The 19,869-nt window shown below is 40.3% G+C and overlaps 1 protein-coding gene across 2 annotated transcripts in view; it reads right to left on the reverse strand.

Moving 5' to 3' along the window:
* BEND5 (BEN domain containing 5) overlaps nt 1-19,869 on the reverse strand; it is a 1,596,389-nt gene that overhangs the window by 1,452,514 nt on the left and 124,006 nt on the right. For both annotated transcript variants that reach the window (XM_061632932.1, XM_061632930.1), the window contains one exon: nt 16,189-16,313. In XM_061632932.1, the coding sequence (XP_061488916.1) occupies nt 16,189-16,313 (125 nt within the window). The remainder of the gene's footprint in view (nt 1-16,188; nt 16,314-19,869) is intronic.

Consider the following 19,869-nt stretch of genomic DNA (forward strand, 5'->3'; position numbering starts at 1 on the left):
TCGCAAAAGGGACAGATTCTTTCAAAGAGCTGCAGTGGGTGGTAATACTGGGCCACAATGGTAATTTAGTACTGGGGCCATACAACTATCCCCCTGACCAAACTGTCCAGGGTGATCTTGAAATGGAAGATGAAGTCAAGGAGGTTTCCAAAAAAAAAATGCTGTAAAATGGGCAACTTCATTACCTTCACATAAACTGGGGACATGTGTGTTCCAACATAACAAACACGTAAAGCTTCCATATATTCTAAATGACTGTGCTCTAGAACAGTTAGTCATGGAACTACCTAGAGGGATGGTGACCCTGGAGTTAAATCATAACTGCAGCCCAGGATCTGGTGAGAACTATAAGTGTTGTTGGAGCAGTTCAGAATAGTAACCATAGAGCTATCAAATACAGCATATATGTAAGCAGACAGTTACCAAGAAAACCCAACACAGTCACATTGTACTTCAAAAGAAGGATCTTTCCCTAAATGAGGGGATCTGTAAAAGAGAAGCTGAAAGGCAAAGTCAAGAGGGTCAAATCTCTCCAAAATACTGGTGGGTTGTTCAAAACCACAATAAAAGAAACTTGACTAGAATGTGTACATAGTGGTCTCAAACACTGTTCCCCATTCTCCTACAAAAAGAGTACCACTCTAACAACAGATCTATGTTCTCAAATTACTGTAATTCAAAGTGCTGGTTTTGCCCTATAAAGCTATTTATGGCTCAGGATGATATGAACCTACCCAGACCTTTATATCTTCATCTGAGGCACTTCTCCAGATCTCCCTCTGAGGGAGACTTAAGAGGGTGGTAACAAGGGAGAGGGCCTTTTCAGTTGTAGCTCCGCATCTATGGAATACACTCCCCAGCAAGGTCTGCCTGGTGCCTTCGTTGGCATCTTTTAGTACTAGATAAAGACTTGTCTTTTTCCTGGGCTTTTGGTCGACTAAGATGATATGGTTTGCTATTAGTCTGCTGCCAAAGCTTACTGTGGCTGTGGTTGTTGTTTTTGTATTGTTTTTAATATATATGGTATATATCATTTTATGGTACAATATACATATAATATGTAGCGGTTAGAGTGTTGGACTATGACCTGGGAGACCAGGGTTTGACTCCCCACACAGCCATGAAGCTCACTGGGTGACCTTGGGCCACTCACTGCCTCAGCCTCAGATGAAGGCAATGGTAAACCACCTCTGAATACCACTTACCATGAAAACCCTATTCATAGAGTCACCATAATGTGGGACTGACTTGAAGGCAGTCCATTTCTTCATACTTATTTGTGTTTTTAACAGAAAGTCACTTGGAGACCTTCAGGTAGCAAGCAACTAAGAGATCTAATAAATGAATAAATAATGAAAATATGAGCAGTGAAAGATTAACGAAGTTTCACCGAAAAAACTGGCTATCACCTCTAACCTAAATATTTCTGGTGATGTATCTGCTGACAACTGGTATAATATTCCGGGAATGTTGTCATAACACCATGGCTTGTTCAATAAGTGCTGGCAAAACAGCTGGTAACCAAGCTGTTGTTGTTTGTTGCTTACTTTGCCAAAAAAGTGGCCAGCATCAACGGTGTTAAACCCCATTCAATTTTTAGGGTGGCAGACAGGTAGATAAGGTGATGAGAACTGTGAGAGCAAGGAGAGAAGAATATGAAAGCAGTAAAAAATGAGAAATAGAAATTGTGAATGTTTAGAGCGGGCTACACAACAGTCTTTTCTGTATGCTGGGTTTGTCCTGAGGTTTGCTAGATGCCAAAAGCTGGTATCAAGTGTGGGTGACTTGAGAAGGATGCTACAAATAAGTTCCTAAATAGAAGCAGACCTAAATGTGTCAAATCACTGATATCATAATAATCACAACACAGCATTATTTCTGTTTGTAGTATTTAGATTTTTGACATTCTGACTGACAGATGTCATCATGTTACAAAAGTAAACACACCTGGCTATTTAGATTCTACTCAACACACACCAGCATTATAATCAGAAGAATGAATATACTTGCTAATTTTTTAAAAAAATTGGCAGTTGAGATGGTCATATAGACATTAGAAATTTAAAAAATTAAGAGTATGAATTTAATACATTTTTGTCTATGTTCACATAAATTATATTCTAAACGCTAAAACGTGTTAAGGAAGCTTCACAAAAAATGCACACTCCACAAACACATTGCGTATTGAGCATTACATCAGTGGTTCCCAACCTTTATGAGCACGGGACCCCCTTTATAAACTGAAACTTTTTTGTGACCCCCTTCCCCCAGGGAGGCAGGCTGGCTGCCAGGAAGGAAGGGGGAAAGCAGCCTTTCTTTGCAGCCTTGCTTCTTTTTGCTTCACAAAAAACCCTCTCCTCTCATTCTAAGTAAGGGTGTTGTCAGTAGCGGCAGTGCAAGGAGACGGGAATCAGTGATAGTAATCCCCTCTTCTTCCTGGTAGCCCCACCCTCAGCCTCTTTTGGCATCTGCCATGTATTTTATAGGCAGATGCCTGCCCTTAGTGCGCCTGAAAGACGCTCTGGCACTTCAGCAAAAGGCCTCCCCTCTTGTTTGGAGCAAGGGGGAGGTGTCATCTGCAGCAGCAGTGGGAAGCATACGGTGTCAAGGGAGTGAAGACTTCTTTAAAAAATAATAATAAATAATACATTTATTTACTGTTCACGGCCCCTCTGGGCTACTTCGCGGCCCCCCTGGGGGTCCCAGCTCCCAAGTTGGAAACCACTGCATTACATGGTACTGATTCAAAACAAATGTCTCTATTTGTAAGAATTCTACTTGGAAGACCATTTATTAATCTGCAAAAGTTTCAAAAATGGCAAAGTCAGTTATTTTTGGACAGTGAGGCATGCACCTATTTTTTCTTCGTGTGGAAATAAGTTTTATTTATTAAAATATTAGGCATGTATAAAGTAATCATAATGCCAAAATACAATTTAAATAACATCCCAGAAGAATATAAAGATCAAATAAGGAACCAATTTGAGGCTTTAAACATAGTTGACAGAGAACCAGAAGAACGATAGACTGAAGTCAGAGACATTATCAGGGAAGAATACAAAAAGACAATACCTTTAATTAAAAAGAGAGAAAGACCTCAATGGATGACTGACAAAACTCTTAAAATGGCTAAAGAGAAAAGGAAAGCAAAAGCAAAAGAAGATAGAAACACGGCTCAAACCCTAAATGCAACAATAAAGCAACTAGTACGTAGGGACAAAGAGAACTCTTACAATAGTCATTGTACAGAAATAGAAGAGGACAGCCATATTCCAAAAGATTAGAGAAATTAAGGGGAAATTTAAACCAAGAGTAGGGGAACACACTGACTAACTGAGATGAAATAAAAGGAAGATGGAAGGAATACACTGAAGAACTCTATAAAAGAGAAGCCAGGATGACAGATTCATTCACAGAGGAACCGTATGATGAAGAACCAGAAATTTTAGAACGTGAGGTAAAAGCTGCTCTTAAAATACTTGGAAGAAACAAATCACCAGGAATAGATGGCATACCAATAGAGTTGCTACAAGCCACTGAGAGTGAATCTATCCAAATTTTGACAAAACTTTTTCAACAAATATGGAAAACTAAACAATGGCCCACAGACTGGAAGCGTTCAATATAAATCCCAATTCCAAAGAAAGGGGATCCCAGCAAATGCAATAATTATCCAATTATTGCCTTAATACCCCATGCAAGTAAACTAATGCTCAAGATTCTACAACAAAGGCTCTTACCATATATGGAGCAAGAAATGCCAGATGTCCAAGCTGGATTTAGAAAGGGAAGAAGCACCAGAGATCACATCACAAACATACGTTGGATAATGGAACAGAGCAAGGAAACTCAGAAGGAAATCATCCTGTACTTTATAGATTACAGCAAAGCCTCTGATTGTGTGGATCATGAAAAACTATGGAATGCTTTAAAAGAAATGGGGACATGACAGCATCTGATTGTCCTGATGAGCAACCTATACTCTGGACAAGAGGCTACTGTAAGGACAGAATATTGAGAAACCGAGTGGTTCCCCATCGGAAAGGGTGAGAGACAGGGTTGTATTTTATCACCCTATTTGTTTAATCTATACGCAGAGCATATCATACAAAAAGCGGAATTGGATCAAGATGAAGGAGGTGTATAAATTGGAGGGAGAAATATCACTAATTTCAGATATGCAGACAATACCATACTACTAGAAGAACCAGTAATGATTTGAAACGAATACTGATGAAAGTTAAGAGGAAAGCACAAAAGCAGGACTATAGCTGAACGTCAAGAAGACTAAATAATAACAGAAGATTTATGTAACTTTAGAGTTGACAATGAGGACATTGAACTTGTCAAGAATTATCAACACCTTGGCACAGTCCTTAACCAAAATGGAGACAATAGTCAAGAAATCAAAAGAAGGCTAGGACTGGGGAGGGCAGCTATGAGAGAACTAGAAAAGGTCCTCAAATGCAAAGATGTATCACTGAACACTAAAGTCAGGATCCTTCAAGCCATGGTTTTCCCAATCTCTACGTATGGATGTGAAAGTTGGACAGTGAAAAAAAGTGGATAAGAGAAAAATCATCTCATTTGAAATATGGTGCTGCAGGATAGCTTTGCACATACCATGGACTGCGAAAAAGACAAATAACTGGGTGTTAGAACAAATTAAACCAGAACTATCACTAGAAGCTAAAATGATGAAACTGAGGTTATCATACTTTGGACACATCATGAGAAGACACGATTCACTAGAAAAGACAATAATGCTGGGGAAAACAGAAGGGAATAGAAAAAGAGGGCCAAACAAGAGATGGATTGATTCCATAAAGCAATCCACAGACCTGAACTTACAAGATCTGAACAGGGTGGTTCATGACAGATGCTGTTGGAGATAACTGATTCACAGCGTCGCCGTAAGTCGCAATCGACTTGAAGGCACATAACAACAAACAATAAAGTTCTTATATATCACTGCTTTGTTTTGGATTTAATTTACATTTTACACAGGGTTCCATAGAAATAATGCAATCACCTACAACATTTATCAGTTCAGGAATAGGTTACAAGGGACAAAACTGCTTAAAATGAACATCTAATTACATTCATGCATTCATCCAACCTCCAGTGCTCATCGAGACACACTAACAGGTCAATTTTTCATAATATGGTAGTAGAATATACAGAACCTATTCCCAAGCACATTTGCATTTAAACTTGAAATAGTGTCTCTTTTTTAATAAGAAGATAAAGCAAACAAATTTAATGTGGTCTGCAACAGTATGTTGTTTTTTGTCTCAGGACCACTCTGAAAAAAGTCCTTTTATGTATATGCACTCTGGCTCTCACTCATACACAACAAATAGAAAGACAGTAGGATCTCATTCACTGACCTGGTTTGCACATCATGATAAGCCAAACTATGGTTTATTGGGATTGCACAAATGTACTTGCTCCCAGAGAAGAGGTCACACCCACTTTGCTTCTCCCCGGTCCTTAGTGTGTCATTCAAACCTGGGATTGTGGTTAACTCCTTTCCTACTTAATTAGCCTTTATAAATTGCACAACATTTAATGATTAAGAGTTGAAACATATGGCATGAAGGGCAGGCTGCCTGTCAGTATTTATTAGTAAGCACAGAAATAGGCACACACACAAAACAAAAATGTACATAAGCTTTTCTGACATATAGTATAGTACAGTCATATACATTCTCTCATACACCCTCCCACATGCACAAGTTCCCAGTTATATAGTGGCATGTCCCCTTGGAGTTTGTTGTTGTTATGAGGGAGTAGCAAAACAGAGCTGGCAAAGAACCCTCCTCTTAAAGAGTAAGGATTCTTACTTTCCTTATGTTACCTTCCAATTCTGCAACAGATTCTTCTCATAGTTTCTTGGGAAAACCCACATCATCTTCTAAAAAACTCTAAGGCAGTAACAACAGCCCATCCTACAGTCTGTGTTTCTACTTCTACAGGAAACCTCACTAAGCCAGGTGCCATTCTGTGTCCTTCACAAACTGAGTTGCTGCAGTTGTTACAGTGTTATAATTGGTTTGTGGTGCCTCAGCTATTGCACTACCATAGCTGTTGTCATCCTTTTTTTCTGTCAAGGGCCATGTTCCCTCTAGGGAAATCTGCCAGGGCCACATGCCAGGAGTGGCCAGTCAGAGCTGATAATGGCCATCATTGTCAGAGCTAATGTTGGGCAGCACCAGAAAAAAATATTTTGGATTAAATAACCTGGAAAAAGATTGTTCTGCTTCAAAATTTCACCATGTATTCCAATCCTATTCAAGGATCTATCCCACTGGGCTTTATGGAGTAACTTTCAAATAAGTATACACAGGATTTTTCTTTTTTTAATAAACCAACCAGTACAGCAACTGGTTTTGAAAACAAGTAAAAGTAAATTCCTTTCTGACTTTTCCTACCAGTCTGTTCTCAAAAAGCTAAACTAAAAAATCCCTACTTTTCTCCAAGCCATACAAGGAAAAAAAGGTTTTTTTTAAAAAATTACCAACTTATTTTTAACAAATAAAATACTGCCTTCCCAATTGTTCCAAAACTAACTATAAAGAGGGGGGAAAGCTTTTAAATGCCAGGAAAAATTAGGAGAAAATGAACAGGAAGGAAGTAATTTTGATGGCATGGAAGAATGAGACACCTTCAGAAGGCATCAGGGGCCACATAACATGAGGCCAAGCAGCAGGGTGTCAGCCTATGCACTATGTTTTGCAAAGTGCTAAGTCAAGAGTAGCCAACATGGTGCCCTCCAGATGTTGTTGGACTACAACTCTCATCAGACCCAGAGAGCAGATTGGTCAGGGATGATGCACGTTGAAGTCCAATAACATCTGGAGAGTATCACCTTGGCTAACCCTGTGTGAAATTATTCATTCCTAACTATAATAGGTATCCAACCATCTTGATTTTAAGCACCTTTGTAGAATAAAGTTCAATTGACTATAATGAAGGCTGTAGAGTATCAATTTAATTAGTAAACTAATCAACAAACAGAAATGGCTAAGGCCAAAATCACTAAATCAATGTGTCTATATCAGCTAAAGTTTGAAAACCTTATTAAAGTTCTAAATTAACTGCTGGACTGAGAACAAGTAGAGGTTTGCAAAGGGCACACGGCATTGACAGCAGAGGTTTCTTTATGCCATTGACAAATATGAGCTCTGACATCAGTAGGGGCAACAAGATGATGCATCAGGGTGGTTTGGGGCAGTGGAGGCTGGTCTGTTGGGGATACTGGGGCACAGCCCTCCCAATGAGAATGTCAAGCAATTTTTTTAAAAAAACCAAAAAAACCCTCAAAGCCACACACTTTTTTGCTCCACACACATTTTATGCTTGATTTTAATTCAGAGAACCTCTGCAAACATTTACGCCAATCTACTGTTCTCTTGCCAATCAGCTCTCTGCACCACTTAGCCAATCCTAATCCAAAAGTGTAGGCCTTTTTTATTGTCAGGGTGGAGGAAGAGCAGATTCTTGGGGGCAAACTGCCCCCAAAATGTAAGGTAGTGTGGAGACAGAATCTGGTTTCTTCTTGGGTTGGACTGGGCATTTAGGGAAGCCCCTGCTGCCATATTGGGAATGCATGCACAGCATTCACACAACATGAGAGGTAGGTGGGGAGTGTGAGGGGGCTTATCGAAGCCCGCACTGTCTGTATTTGAGGGGCCTGTGAGCTCCCTCTATGCAATCTGTGGCAGGGTCAGGTTGCAGGACCCGACACTGCTGCGGATCATGGCATAGGAGCACCACTCTTCCATCCTAAGGATGGGTCCTTCAAGGGCCCCTCTGGATTGCAAGGGTCCTCAGCCAGGACCCACCCTGGCTGCCCTTTGGCGCTGGCCCTGGTAAGGGGTCAGGAAACTTTCCATGAACATCCTCGACTTATGTTAGAATCCAAGATGATGGTATACAGTATTTTTTAAAAAGTTTTTCTTTTAAGTAATCGCTTTGTAGATTTCTATATTTTGCAGTTTAACAGTTTTAGACATGGAACTGTACAAGGATCTCTTGGGGATCAACCTTCTACCACAAACAAGAACCTATCCAAACTTTTCATGATAGACACTCTAGATGTATGGTTGAAAGTTACGACAAAATGTCTTTTTAAAAAGAGTAATGGGAGTAGAGAAACTCCTGCTGGATATTTGAATCCCCAAACCTCATCAAATCACTGCATCATGTCACACAGTTTTATACTAGCATTGGAGGCAGAACAAGGATATTGAAAACACAGGATTCTATTTCTTTACACTTTTCTGTGCCACATCAATAACAATAATAAATATAACATCAAAAAGTAAGCATATTATATCAAATTATAAATTCAGACCTACTACAATGAAATAAACCCATTTAAACATGTTTAACTATGAACTGGAATGTAGCTCTAATGCCATTAAAGAGGGGTTATGAAAATGGTGTAGTGATATTTTGTAAACTTAAATAAAGCACTTAAAATGATTTTATGACCTATTCAGAGTACAGCAAAGTGGCTTTTAAACATAATTTTTCTTATACGAAACAATATAGTTAACAAAAATACACCACATGCATTTGATGCAATAATTTATACCATTTATTTAATACACTGAGGCTGCAGTGTCTGGTGGTGCCCAGCCTCAGAGATGCTTAAGATTTGATTATGTTCATGTAGAACTCGTTTTAACGGAAATTTGAGAGATAAAAAAGGAAGATTGCAGGAAGACATATTATAAAAACAGACCTCACAAGTCAAAGTTAATAGTGAACCCAATCTTTTTCGTGTATACAAGCACAAAAACAAATATCCTGTGAACTCTGGATATATATTGTATCTCTCCACGAGATCTTGGTGCTCGCTGACTAAGGCACAAAACAGGGGAATGGGACTGATCATCTATGCAGCACCAGAAGTTTTGATAACACGTTCATGTTTTTTCTTGAAACACTGATAGGATAATCATGATATAAAATAGGAATATAATTGTTCTAGTGGAATATTTATTTTTTGTTATTATTAAATAATTCTTCCATTGACTAAAATGGTATTTTAGTTATGGGGAAAATGCTCAGGTAAAATACAGTGATACAAAAGCATACACATTCACCTGTGTACATACATACATATGGTAGGCAGTTGGAAAATATTAGTACTGACAAAATGTATATTAGGAAAAAGCAGGTTTGACTTGCTGTGAACTTCTGTTTGATGTTGGCAGTGGAGGAAATTCTGTATTAGGGTGACGCCTCCAACTGGATTGACAGGCAGGGTCTAAAATCCTTTGTGTCATCTCCAGGGGAAGGAGTCATCCCACCCTTTCCAACTAGCACAGCAAGAACAACTCCACATCAGAGAAGCCCAGAACTCCCCCTGGAAAAAACACTTAGACCAAAACAATAGGAGATCCAACCTTAACATCAACGTGTACATAACAGAAAGAAAACCTAAACACTTAAACAATGTAGAATGGAGGCAGAGGCCCAGAGACCCCCCTCCTGTCCCAAACCAACAGAAGATCAGTAGAGTAACAGCAGAGTTAGGTGAGGTGGGGATAATGTCCTTCACTACCAACATCAAACAGATATTCATGGTAACTAAAATTTCCATGTTTGCCTGTTGGCACTGGAGGACATTCTATGTTATAGAAATAACAGAGCAGTTCCCTATTACCTGGGTGGGCTTCCTCTGCCCCAGACCAATTGCTGAACAATTGCCTGAAGAACTATCCTATCAAATGCTGTATCAACAGATGAAAACCATCTATTCTATAATGTTTAACAAAAGTATGTGGGGTAGTCCATGTAACAGCCCTGCAATATTGAAGACTGTGAAATTATCTTTGAAGGCAGCTGAGGCTGCAACCCCCTGACTGAGTGCATAACAAGACCATCTGTAGGTTCCTTGGCCAATGCAGAATAGGCCTGAGAAATTGCTGAACACAACCACTGAGAAATAGAAGAAATACCTTCTTCCCCTTACAAGGACAGAAAAAAGCAACAAACAAGGACTCCAAACATCTGACCCAAATAGAACCAGAGGGCACTATACACATCCAAAGAATGCCAATGTCTCTCTTGGGAACAGGAGGGATTTGGACAAGAGGAAGGAAAAATTACTTTCTGTGACTGGTGAAACACTGAATTTACCTTGGGTAAGAAGGCTTCAAGACCACCTCACCCTGGTGTAACACACCCAACTGTAGGTCAGTCAAAAGTGTACCCAGGTCCGAAACCTGCCTGGAGAACGTAACAGCAAAAAGAAGGCTGTCTGAAAGATTAGTCTGTTCAAGGAGCAAGTGGCTGGATCTCCTTAGCAAGAGAAAAATGCTAATCTGCTCTGTCACTCGTTGCTTAATAGAGCTGGTGTTCAACCCCTTATCTACCTTGGCCTAAAAAAACCCAACAAAATCAGACACCTCCTAGACAAAGGATCCACTGCTTCCCTAGAACACCATGGCAATAATGCTTCCAATAAGTACCATATACCTTTAATGTGGACGTCTGCCTGAAACAGCCATATATCCAGGACGTTCACTGAAAACCCCATCCAAACTAGCCAAAGCCACTCAGGTGCTGGAAAAGGTTCTGGCCTGGGATGTACCATGGGTTGCTGAAGCAACAGATCCAGACATAGTTTCAGACATCCCACATCCCACACTGACATGAGAACCAAACTGGGAAACCATGACCGACAAGGCCAGTGAAGAGCCACCAAGATCACCTCTGCCCCGTTCTGGAAGATCCCCTGCAAAGTCTGTTGGAGCAAGCTGAATTAGAAGCCCACACCTTATCAGGTACCATATGATTGCTACTCTCTGAGAAAACGGCCAGTGGAACAGGAAGTATGTCTGAGTTAGAAACAGCAGAAGGAACCCCTATAGCATCTACTGTAGTCTGAGAAACAGACAAAACCTGGGTTCCACTTTGAACAGTAGGAGCTGGAAAACCCCCCCATCTCCCTAGGCCTCTTAGTAGGCTTCCTGGAGGGAGAGGGAGATGAAGGAGGAGTTTTCACATAGGTATCCGATAAATAGGTTCTGTGAGACCTCTTTCTCCTGTTGAATATGTTGGATGCTGATTCACAAAGGGAAAAGAGAGACATTATTAGGATGCACAAACACGAAGCGTGGAGCAGGAGACATGGCCTCTAACTCCGACACCCTTATGGTGTACAAAATAGCCACTAAAAATAGCATTTCAAGAAACAGACAGTTACTGAACAAGTGACCACCAACTTGAACTGAGGCCCCAACAGAATGATGAGGACCCAATTCAAATCCCATGTTGGAAACTGTGCACAACCTGGAGAACAAAGAAAGCCAAATCTTGATGGGATGCAATGATGGGACTCTATATTTGTTCTCTCTCTCTCTCTCTCCATATATATATAGATAGATAGATAGATTTTTCAGACTCGGCTGATTTGACATTTCAGCCTGTTTTATGATATTTTGTGGTATTATTTATTGATACTGTTGTCGTTTTTATTATTTCTGAATTGTTTTTATCATATTATTTTGTTCTTGCTATGGAAGTTGCTTTGAGGTCACCTGGTGATGAAAAGCGGCATGCAAATATACAAAATAAATAAATAAATAAATAAATCTTCCATGTAATGTTTGTTGATAAGATGAGAAGACAAGTGTGGACCACCCAAACTGGCTAGAACACTGCTTCAAACAACAGGCCACATTCTAACGGTGCTGCAGCTCAGTCCCCTGTGCACCCCCTCCTGGAGAAAAAAACCCAGCTTATCCTAACCTCCAGAGCTGCCAGGTCAGTTCCATAACAGGGGCACCAGGAGAACAGGCAGGCCTGGGCTGCGAATTGCTAAAGACACACCTTGAGGCAAGAAAGTGTTTAAAACCTTGAATAAGCAGATGAGCACCTTGAACATCCAAAACCAAGGATTTCAAGCCCAAGCAAATTATGTGGAACACTAGGCAGTCATCCCCAGGGTGACTACCAGGATGAGAAAGACACCCCAACTGAATGTGCTAGCATGTGTGGTCAAGATCAGCCTCTCCAGCTCCTCCCTCTCACTCACTCCACTAACTGGAGAGAAATCAACTTCTATGGTAGCTCCCCCATACACCTGAATTCTCACCTTTACTGGAATGGGATCTCAAAACGGACAGAGAAACAGCTGCAAGGACTGGGAGATAAGCCACAATCACCAAACTAAGTTATGGCTCAACATGTCCTGCTCTATAGCTGATGTCACCTGAGACAGCCAGGTCGTATCCTGTGATCAGACAAGAACGAACATGCCTAATGGAAACCAGTAACATTAGTTAGCAATACAGCAGAATGTTCTGGCCTCAGCCGAAACTCTGAGAAAGGAGCTTATCCAGCTAAACAAAGCTTTCCAAACTTCTGTGTGCTGGCAGAACCTTGACATGACATAGAGACCTGCACAGCACTATCCATTCTGATACGTAAACTAGAAGGCTTGAAGTTTATTTTATCTTAATTAGACAATAAGAAAGCAATATCTGCATGTTCATAATTCTATTAAAAAATATCTTCAACACTTTCCAAAGGGACTATCTGCTGAAGAAAGGAACAAAGAAATTTTATTTCATAGAATAGTAGAGTTGGAAGGGGCCTATAAGGCCATCAAGTCCAACCACCTGCTCAATGCAGGAATCCAAATCAAAGCATTCCTGACAGATGGCTGTCCAGCTGCCTCTTGAACGCCTCCAGTGTCGGAGAGCCCACTACCTCTCTAGGTAATTGATTCCATTGTCGTATGGCTCTAATGATTAGGACGTTTTTCCTGATGTTCAGTTGAAATCTGGCTTCCTGCAACTTGAGCCCACTATTCCGTGTCCTGCACTCTGGAACGATTGGGAAGAGACCCAGGCCCTCCTGTGTGTGGCAACCTTTCATGTACTTGAAGAGTGCTATCATATCTCCCCTCAGTCTTCTCTTCTCCAGGCTAAACATGCCCAGTTCTTTCAGTCTCTCCTCACAGGGCTTTGTTTCCTTCCAGTCCCCTGATCATCCTTGTTGCCCTCCTCTGAAACTGTTCCAGTTTATATTTAAAGCATACATTCCATGTAATAAATGAAGAAGTGGGCAACAAAAAAGAGAGTAGGTGTGGTTGTGTGTACCTTCATGAGCAAGCCATGACCAGATTACACAAACCGTACAGGAAGTTAAGCTCTTCTGAAGGTGCATATTCCAGGAGCAGCAAAGAATAGAGGCAACCATTTTCAATGGCTCAAGTGAAGCCTCCTGAAACTAGAAAAAGGACAAGCCCACCTTTCAATTTCATCCACAAGGGTAATGCACAAACATCCTCTAGGGGAAGGCCTCAAACTCCTCATGGACTCATGAAGTAGAATCTTTTTTATTTCAAACTATAGCTTTATTTCAAACTATAAGAGCCAACTGCCCTGTAAAAGCTTTCCCATACTGGATTACAGGGCCTTCTCCTAGAGAAAAACTCTTTTGAATGCTCAAGAAAAATCTGTAGAGGGATTCCTATTTATTTATTTACAGATTGTGGCCCTATAGAGGAGCCAACAAGGTTTTCTGCTGTTAGCCTGAAAACACTCCCCTGAGCTGCAGATCTTGGGGAACAGAGCTAGCTCTTCAAAGAGAAACAATCTGATTCTGACATGACATTTCACCCCTCTAGAGTGAGGAAATACACATATCATAGCCCCACACCTTGACCATAACCTCTGACATATCAGGGCTAGAAGGAATACAAGGAAAAGGAGAGGCTTTGCTCCCTGTAGTGGGTTCAGACTGTATTTTTCAGACTTGATGGATTAGCACTCTTTGCTCCAGCAGACAGACTCTGGGTAAAGGGACCTGACATCAGCCAATAAGACAGGAACAAAGGTAAATTAGACCAACAGGAACTGTTGGCGGCAAATGTATTATCAACCCCAACCACCTCCCTAGCAAGTTCCTTAGCAGGCTTCATAATGACATGAGAAGAACTCCAGGAACAGCCCAGAGGGGAAGGAAGGAGAGCCCATAGAACTGCTATTTGAGAGAGATCTCTGTTTCACACATCTCCTGGAATAATGTCTTACTCAGCTGTCCTGTGATGATTAGACGGAACTAGTATCTGCGCCTAGAACTGTGGCCTTGCATGTGGCCAGCCCCAGATTTCTTAGAGATGCCAGCCGCCCTCAGGGAGCCCTACAACTTCACAAAGTCGCCTTCTGAGAGAAAGACACAGCCTCTGATTGAAAAAAGCCAGTGCTAGCCCCCACACTGTGAACACTGGAAGAGTGGAAGACATCCATCAAAAAATGTTCCCCTCCCTGTCACAAACATGCTGACAGACAGAATTGCTGGCTGGACAAGACATTACTAAGAAAGGTTCTCCTGCTATTGTAAAAACACCCCAAAAGGCAGGAATTCACTGAGGCGCACTCAGACAGAAAAGAAGAAGCCTGCCACAACATTCTCTGGCAGCTGCTGACTTACTGAACTGGAGTGTTAGCTGGCAGGCAATGCTATAAAGCCAATACTGAGGATTAAGGAGGAAAACGGGCAAATCAGCTTGGGACCAGAGGGGTTGAAGTAGTTACCTATCCCCTAAATAAGGCTACTGTGAATGGCAGTACCCCCAATCAAGCAGCCGTAATCGCTGAGAGCACTCCCAATAGAAACAGCCACAACCACTCAGAACAAAACGGCGCTCCCACCTTTTTTATGCTATACTCTCTCAACCACCTTTAAGTTGTGGGCTTAATAGTAAGATGGTCAGAACCAGCCTAGAGCACTAATGAATGGAACGGCCAAAGCCATCCAGGGAAACAGTGCTCCCACTTCAAAAATAGCCCAAAATGCAGAATGGGGAAGCCCCAGTACTTTGTAAAAAGCGCAGTCTCAGCCATGAAGGAGACAGCAGTCCTGCAGTCGCAGAAACTGCTCACAGCAGTCAAATGCTACCCGAAGAAGCACAGGGAGGACCCTGGAAGTCAAAAGCTGGCCAAAGAAGCATGGGGTGGATCCCAGCAGCCACCATGGACTCCATAGGGTTCTCACAATCAAGTCTCTGTTCCCAAATTCCCAAGCCCACAACAAGGCCAAAATTGCAGAAAGTTGAAGAAAAATACCAACAAAGAAGGGAGAAATGAGTCTTCCCCAAAATTCCTTCCCTGTGTGCAGTCATGCAAATACAGAAATAAGGCAAAAAAGAACAAGGAAGGAATAAAAAAATTCACGCCAAAGGAAAAAAAGGATAGAAACAAACTCACAAGACAAATGTAACTCAAGAGTTATTAGAAGTCTAAAGGAACTCAGCTGTAATTGACCACACAGGGCCAGAATGGAGGGCGGGACTCCTCCTCCTCCTGGAGAGGATGCAAAGGATTCTGGACCCTGCCTGTCAATCCAGTGGGAGGTGTCATCCCTAACACATAGAATGTTGTCCACTGCCAACAGGCAAACCACTATACAGCCAAAGTAGTATCACTGGGTTAAATTTAGACATAAGGTGAGTAGAGTTCCACTCATGTTACACTCTGCTGGAGGGAAGTAGGTGCTTTTAGCTGACTCCTTCATCTGCTTTTCAAGAGTCTTTTCAGAACAGCATGGGAGATGGTGCTGAGAAATGCAGGGAGAAATCTGCAAAAAAACCCTTCCTCTAGCAGGATTCTCTGCTCAATTGGAGTCCTTCCTACAAATGAAAACAGTCCTTCCGTTTGCAGAAGGTCATTTCTGGATGCCACCAAGTGTCGATAGGAATGAGAAAGTTCTTACATAGAGGGTTTTGTTGTTACTGTTGTTGTTTAGAAAGCCTTAATTGTATGTCATGATTATAAAATGTAAACTCCCTTTCATGGTCTGACAGAAAAGTGATGTGTGTCATTTAATAAATAAATAAGTATCCCTCTAGGCCTGTTTGTAGTATACAAGAAGGAGACACAACTAACCATACATTAGACGGACTTTGACCACTCCAAATCAATGAAGCAAATACTAAAGTAGAGCTGGACGGATTAGAACCAACCAACTTAAAATAGATCATAAAGCCTGTACTCCCAGTGGCTTGTCAAATTAATGTGCACAACCTGGTTAAACAGCAACAGTATAGTACAGACTTTCTCTAATTCAGCTACAGCGCAGCCAGAAATGAACAGCTACCTAAATATTCAGAACATGTCTAGTTCTCAAGCAAAAGTATATTCTCATTTAAATTGTACTTACCTGAGATTCTTTCACATTTTCAACTGTGAAGTTGAACCAGACTCGAAAACGAGGATTACACGTATCTGGTCTGATGAACAGATCATACTCAAATTCAGTAATATGATCCACACGTCCAAGGTTACCTTAAAACATTATAAAACAGAATGTAATGTTATGGATCAAAGCCCTTTGATTAGCAATGTCTCTCTTACAGAAATAATATTCTACCAAAATAAAGTTATGTAGGAAATCCTAATCCACATCGGCTGGCCACAGCAGAGGCTGATTGCTCCAATGTCAGTGGGGCAGCACCTTGGACAGCTCCTTGACAGCTCAGACTAAAACCTGGAGCAGATTCACAGCCCCCACTGACATCGGAGCCACCAGCCTCCACTATGTTTGTGTGGGCAGATTTATTTCTATAATAAATGTGTATCTACCTTTCATTTTAATACACATGAGCCATTTACGATGTAAGGACATTTTATTTATTTACAATATTTCTATCCTGCCCTTCTACCCTACACTCAGGGTGGCTCACAATAAAATCACAAAAACATTAAAACAGAAAAAACCATAAAATACAAGTAAGAAATATAGAGGAGTGATATTAAAAGACTAAGAGGTCAAAACTAAAAAGGGGGAAAATCAGTTACTCTACCTTCAGTCCCTCCCAATGACTCTCCAAAACAGGATGGTTTTCAGAAGTTTTCGGAAAACCATCAGGGAGGTAGCAGAGCGGGCTTCTTGGGATAGGATATTGCAGAGCTTGGGGGCCACAGCTGAAAAGACTCTCTCCTGTGTGCCTGCCAGTCTGACATCTTTCATTCCAGGCACGCAGAGGAGACCAGGGGCAGCCAATCTTAAATCACGGGCAGGTACATATGGGCATAAACAGTCCCTCAAGTACACTGGTCCAAAGTCATTTAGGGCTTTAAAGGTTAGAACCAGCACTTTAAATTGGGCCCGGAAACAAATTGGGAGCCAGTAGAGTCAATAAAGCACAGGGGTGATATGTTCCCTGTAAATCCAGTTAACATTCTGGCATTCACAATGTCTTGCTCAGGACAGCCTTTCTGCAGCAATCTAGTTCTCTTTCGCTTGGATTTGAATATGAAAGACTCAGCCTAGGTAGTTTAGAAGAACAAAAGACGGAGTTATTTCTGACCTACGCTGTTGAACAAACGGTATGTACCTCCCTTGGCTGGACATGCCACAGACAGAACAAAATGTGAAATCATAGCTCCTTTGGGAACCATCTCTTTGTGACAGCTAGTAAAAAATTTAAAGTAATAATAAAAATAATAAACTGCTATGTGTTTTCAGAATGTCTCGTAATAAATTGCAGTGGATAACTCCCCACAGTCTGAGTTAGAATTAGGTCAGCAATTCCAAGCATTATTGGAGACGATTTGAAAAAGTTAGATACTTTTTAACACTGAGACTTGTGGGAGGAAAGCTTTGATGTCATATCAGCTAAAAAGGTAATAAATAAATACATAAGTCCATCTTCACATAAGCTAAAGCATACTTGGCCTGCAAAGCTTCCCAATGGATTTCCTGAATTGACTCATTTTCCTATAGCCATAAAAACCTCCTTTGGTGCTTAGCTTCACCTGACCTATTATTACTGTCGAAGACTTGGACACAAAATAGACAAATTAAAAGCACATTCTGTACATATGCAGAATCTTGTTTTACATTCTGAGCAGTAGAAGCACCTCTGAGGGAAACGGCAATTAATTTGTAATACATCTGAACATTGTAAGTTGGGTAAATTCATTCAAAATAAAGTTCAGCAAAATCATCAATAATAAAGAACCATTCTGTTGGTGGCAGTAACGTGGCCAAAAACCTCTAGGTTAATTATCTGTAAGGATCACAGACATTAATTCACAGTTTGTGACATGAAATTATAAAACAGCTTTTAAATGAAATAGTGTTTTGTTTAGCATATTATTTGGATTTTTAAAAATATGTTTTAATCTTCATGCCACTGTTTAATTTTAATAGAACTGTAAAAGAATGGCACCAAGCACCAGGATGTAATAGGTATTTTCAATGAAATATATTAAGAACTATTAAACAGCAACTGATTAACATTTTATTCCTTATGTTTATAATATAGTTGAGGAAATAATGGACTGTTTTGTCATAACAGATTCATTTAATAATTTATAGCACAATGTTATGCATGTTTACTTAAAAGTAAGATCCACTAAGTTGGGACTTACTCCCAAGGAGATGTGCATAGGACTGTGCACTAATACCCAGAAAAGGTATAGTACAATTCAATCCTATGCATGCTTACTCAGAAGAAAACTCCATTATGTTCAATGGGCTCACTTCCTTGTAAGCGTGTTTAGGATTTCAGCCTTAAAGTATACAAATAATAAAAACAATATCCCCCTGTAAATTTTGCTAATTTGGTTACATGAGAACTGGCAGTGGCATACTAATAAATTCTGAAGTGCAGCAGTTCATAATTATGGCCCCCACACAGCAATATTCCAAGGAAAGTCCAAAACTGCAGACTTTTATTCTCAAATCCTTGATCAGCCATGAAGTTCATTGAGTGCCCTTCAGCCACTCACTATCTGAGCCTAGCCTACTAATGAAATGGATCATGTGCTGGACTAGGCCTGTCCTCCAACCCTACAAGCTTAGAACATTGGTAAATGCTGCTCCAACAGACGACAATCACTCCTGATGGAAAAAGAGCACCAGAGATGCATTCCCATCATACTACTGGAAAACAGAGTGAGGAGAATTCAGATTTTTGTACAGAATGATACGTTTATTGCACAATACAAATCATTGTCAACAGTAAAGTTGACACACATTTCAATCCAAGCAACATTGGGCTGCTTGTTGGCAAAATGTGTTCTGAACACATCTAAAAACTAGTAGAAAATAGTTCCTTTGCCAGCCTTCAAGGGAACAAACACTGAGTCTTCAGTGGAATGAATTGTTAATGCTTTTAGATAAATATGCAAAAGCTCTGTTCAATCTTCTAGAAAGATATGAGCAAACCATAGGCATTTGAGGCTTTTCTTTGCAAGGGTAAACATTTTCTGGTGAAAAAACGTTTTCCACTTCTATAACATAGCTTTTTTAAAAAGACCCTCAAATCAGTAGCGCTGATTCTCTTATCACTCAACCATCTCCTGTTATAAGCATCCTGCAAGGATAGACAGACTGAGTGACCTTCTCACTGTTCATTCAAAAGTCTTTTATGTCCTGTTCCTGCAGACATCTGCTATTTTTTTGAAAAAAAGCTGCAAAAATGTATGTATCTAAATATATATTTTGAATACTTCTCACAAAGTTTCCATTTCTAGATTTATTTTATCCTATAGCATGCATTTCAGTTCATATTACAATTCACGAAGAACAAATTCGTCATGCATCCTTAACTGTTACATAAGAATAATGTTCTGTAACATATTTAAAATGTAAACACTATAAATTCTAAAGATGAATGCCCCTAGAAATATATTAGATAGATAGATAGATAGATAGATAGATAGATAGATAGATAGATAGATAGATAGATAGATAGATAGATAGATAGATAGATAGATAGATATTATCACAGTTTTATTTAGCCTCTGGTATGAACTTAACTCTTAATAAAATATTAAAACAGCTCATGCTAGATCAATAAGAAAGATTGTATTTTAGGACAAAAGAAATCAT

This window comes from Rhineura floridana, chromosome 6 (assembly GCF_030035675.1).
Source record: "Rhineura floridana isolate rRhiFlo1 chromosome 6, rRhiFlo1.hap2, whole genome shotgun sequence".
Lineage (NCBI taxonomy): Eukaryota > Metazoa > Chordata > Lepidosauria > Squamata > Rhineuridae > Rhineura > Rhineura floridana.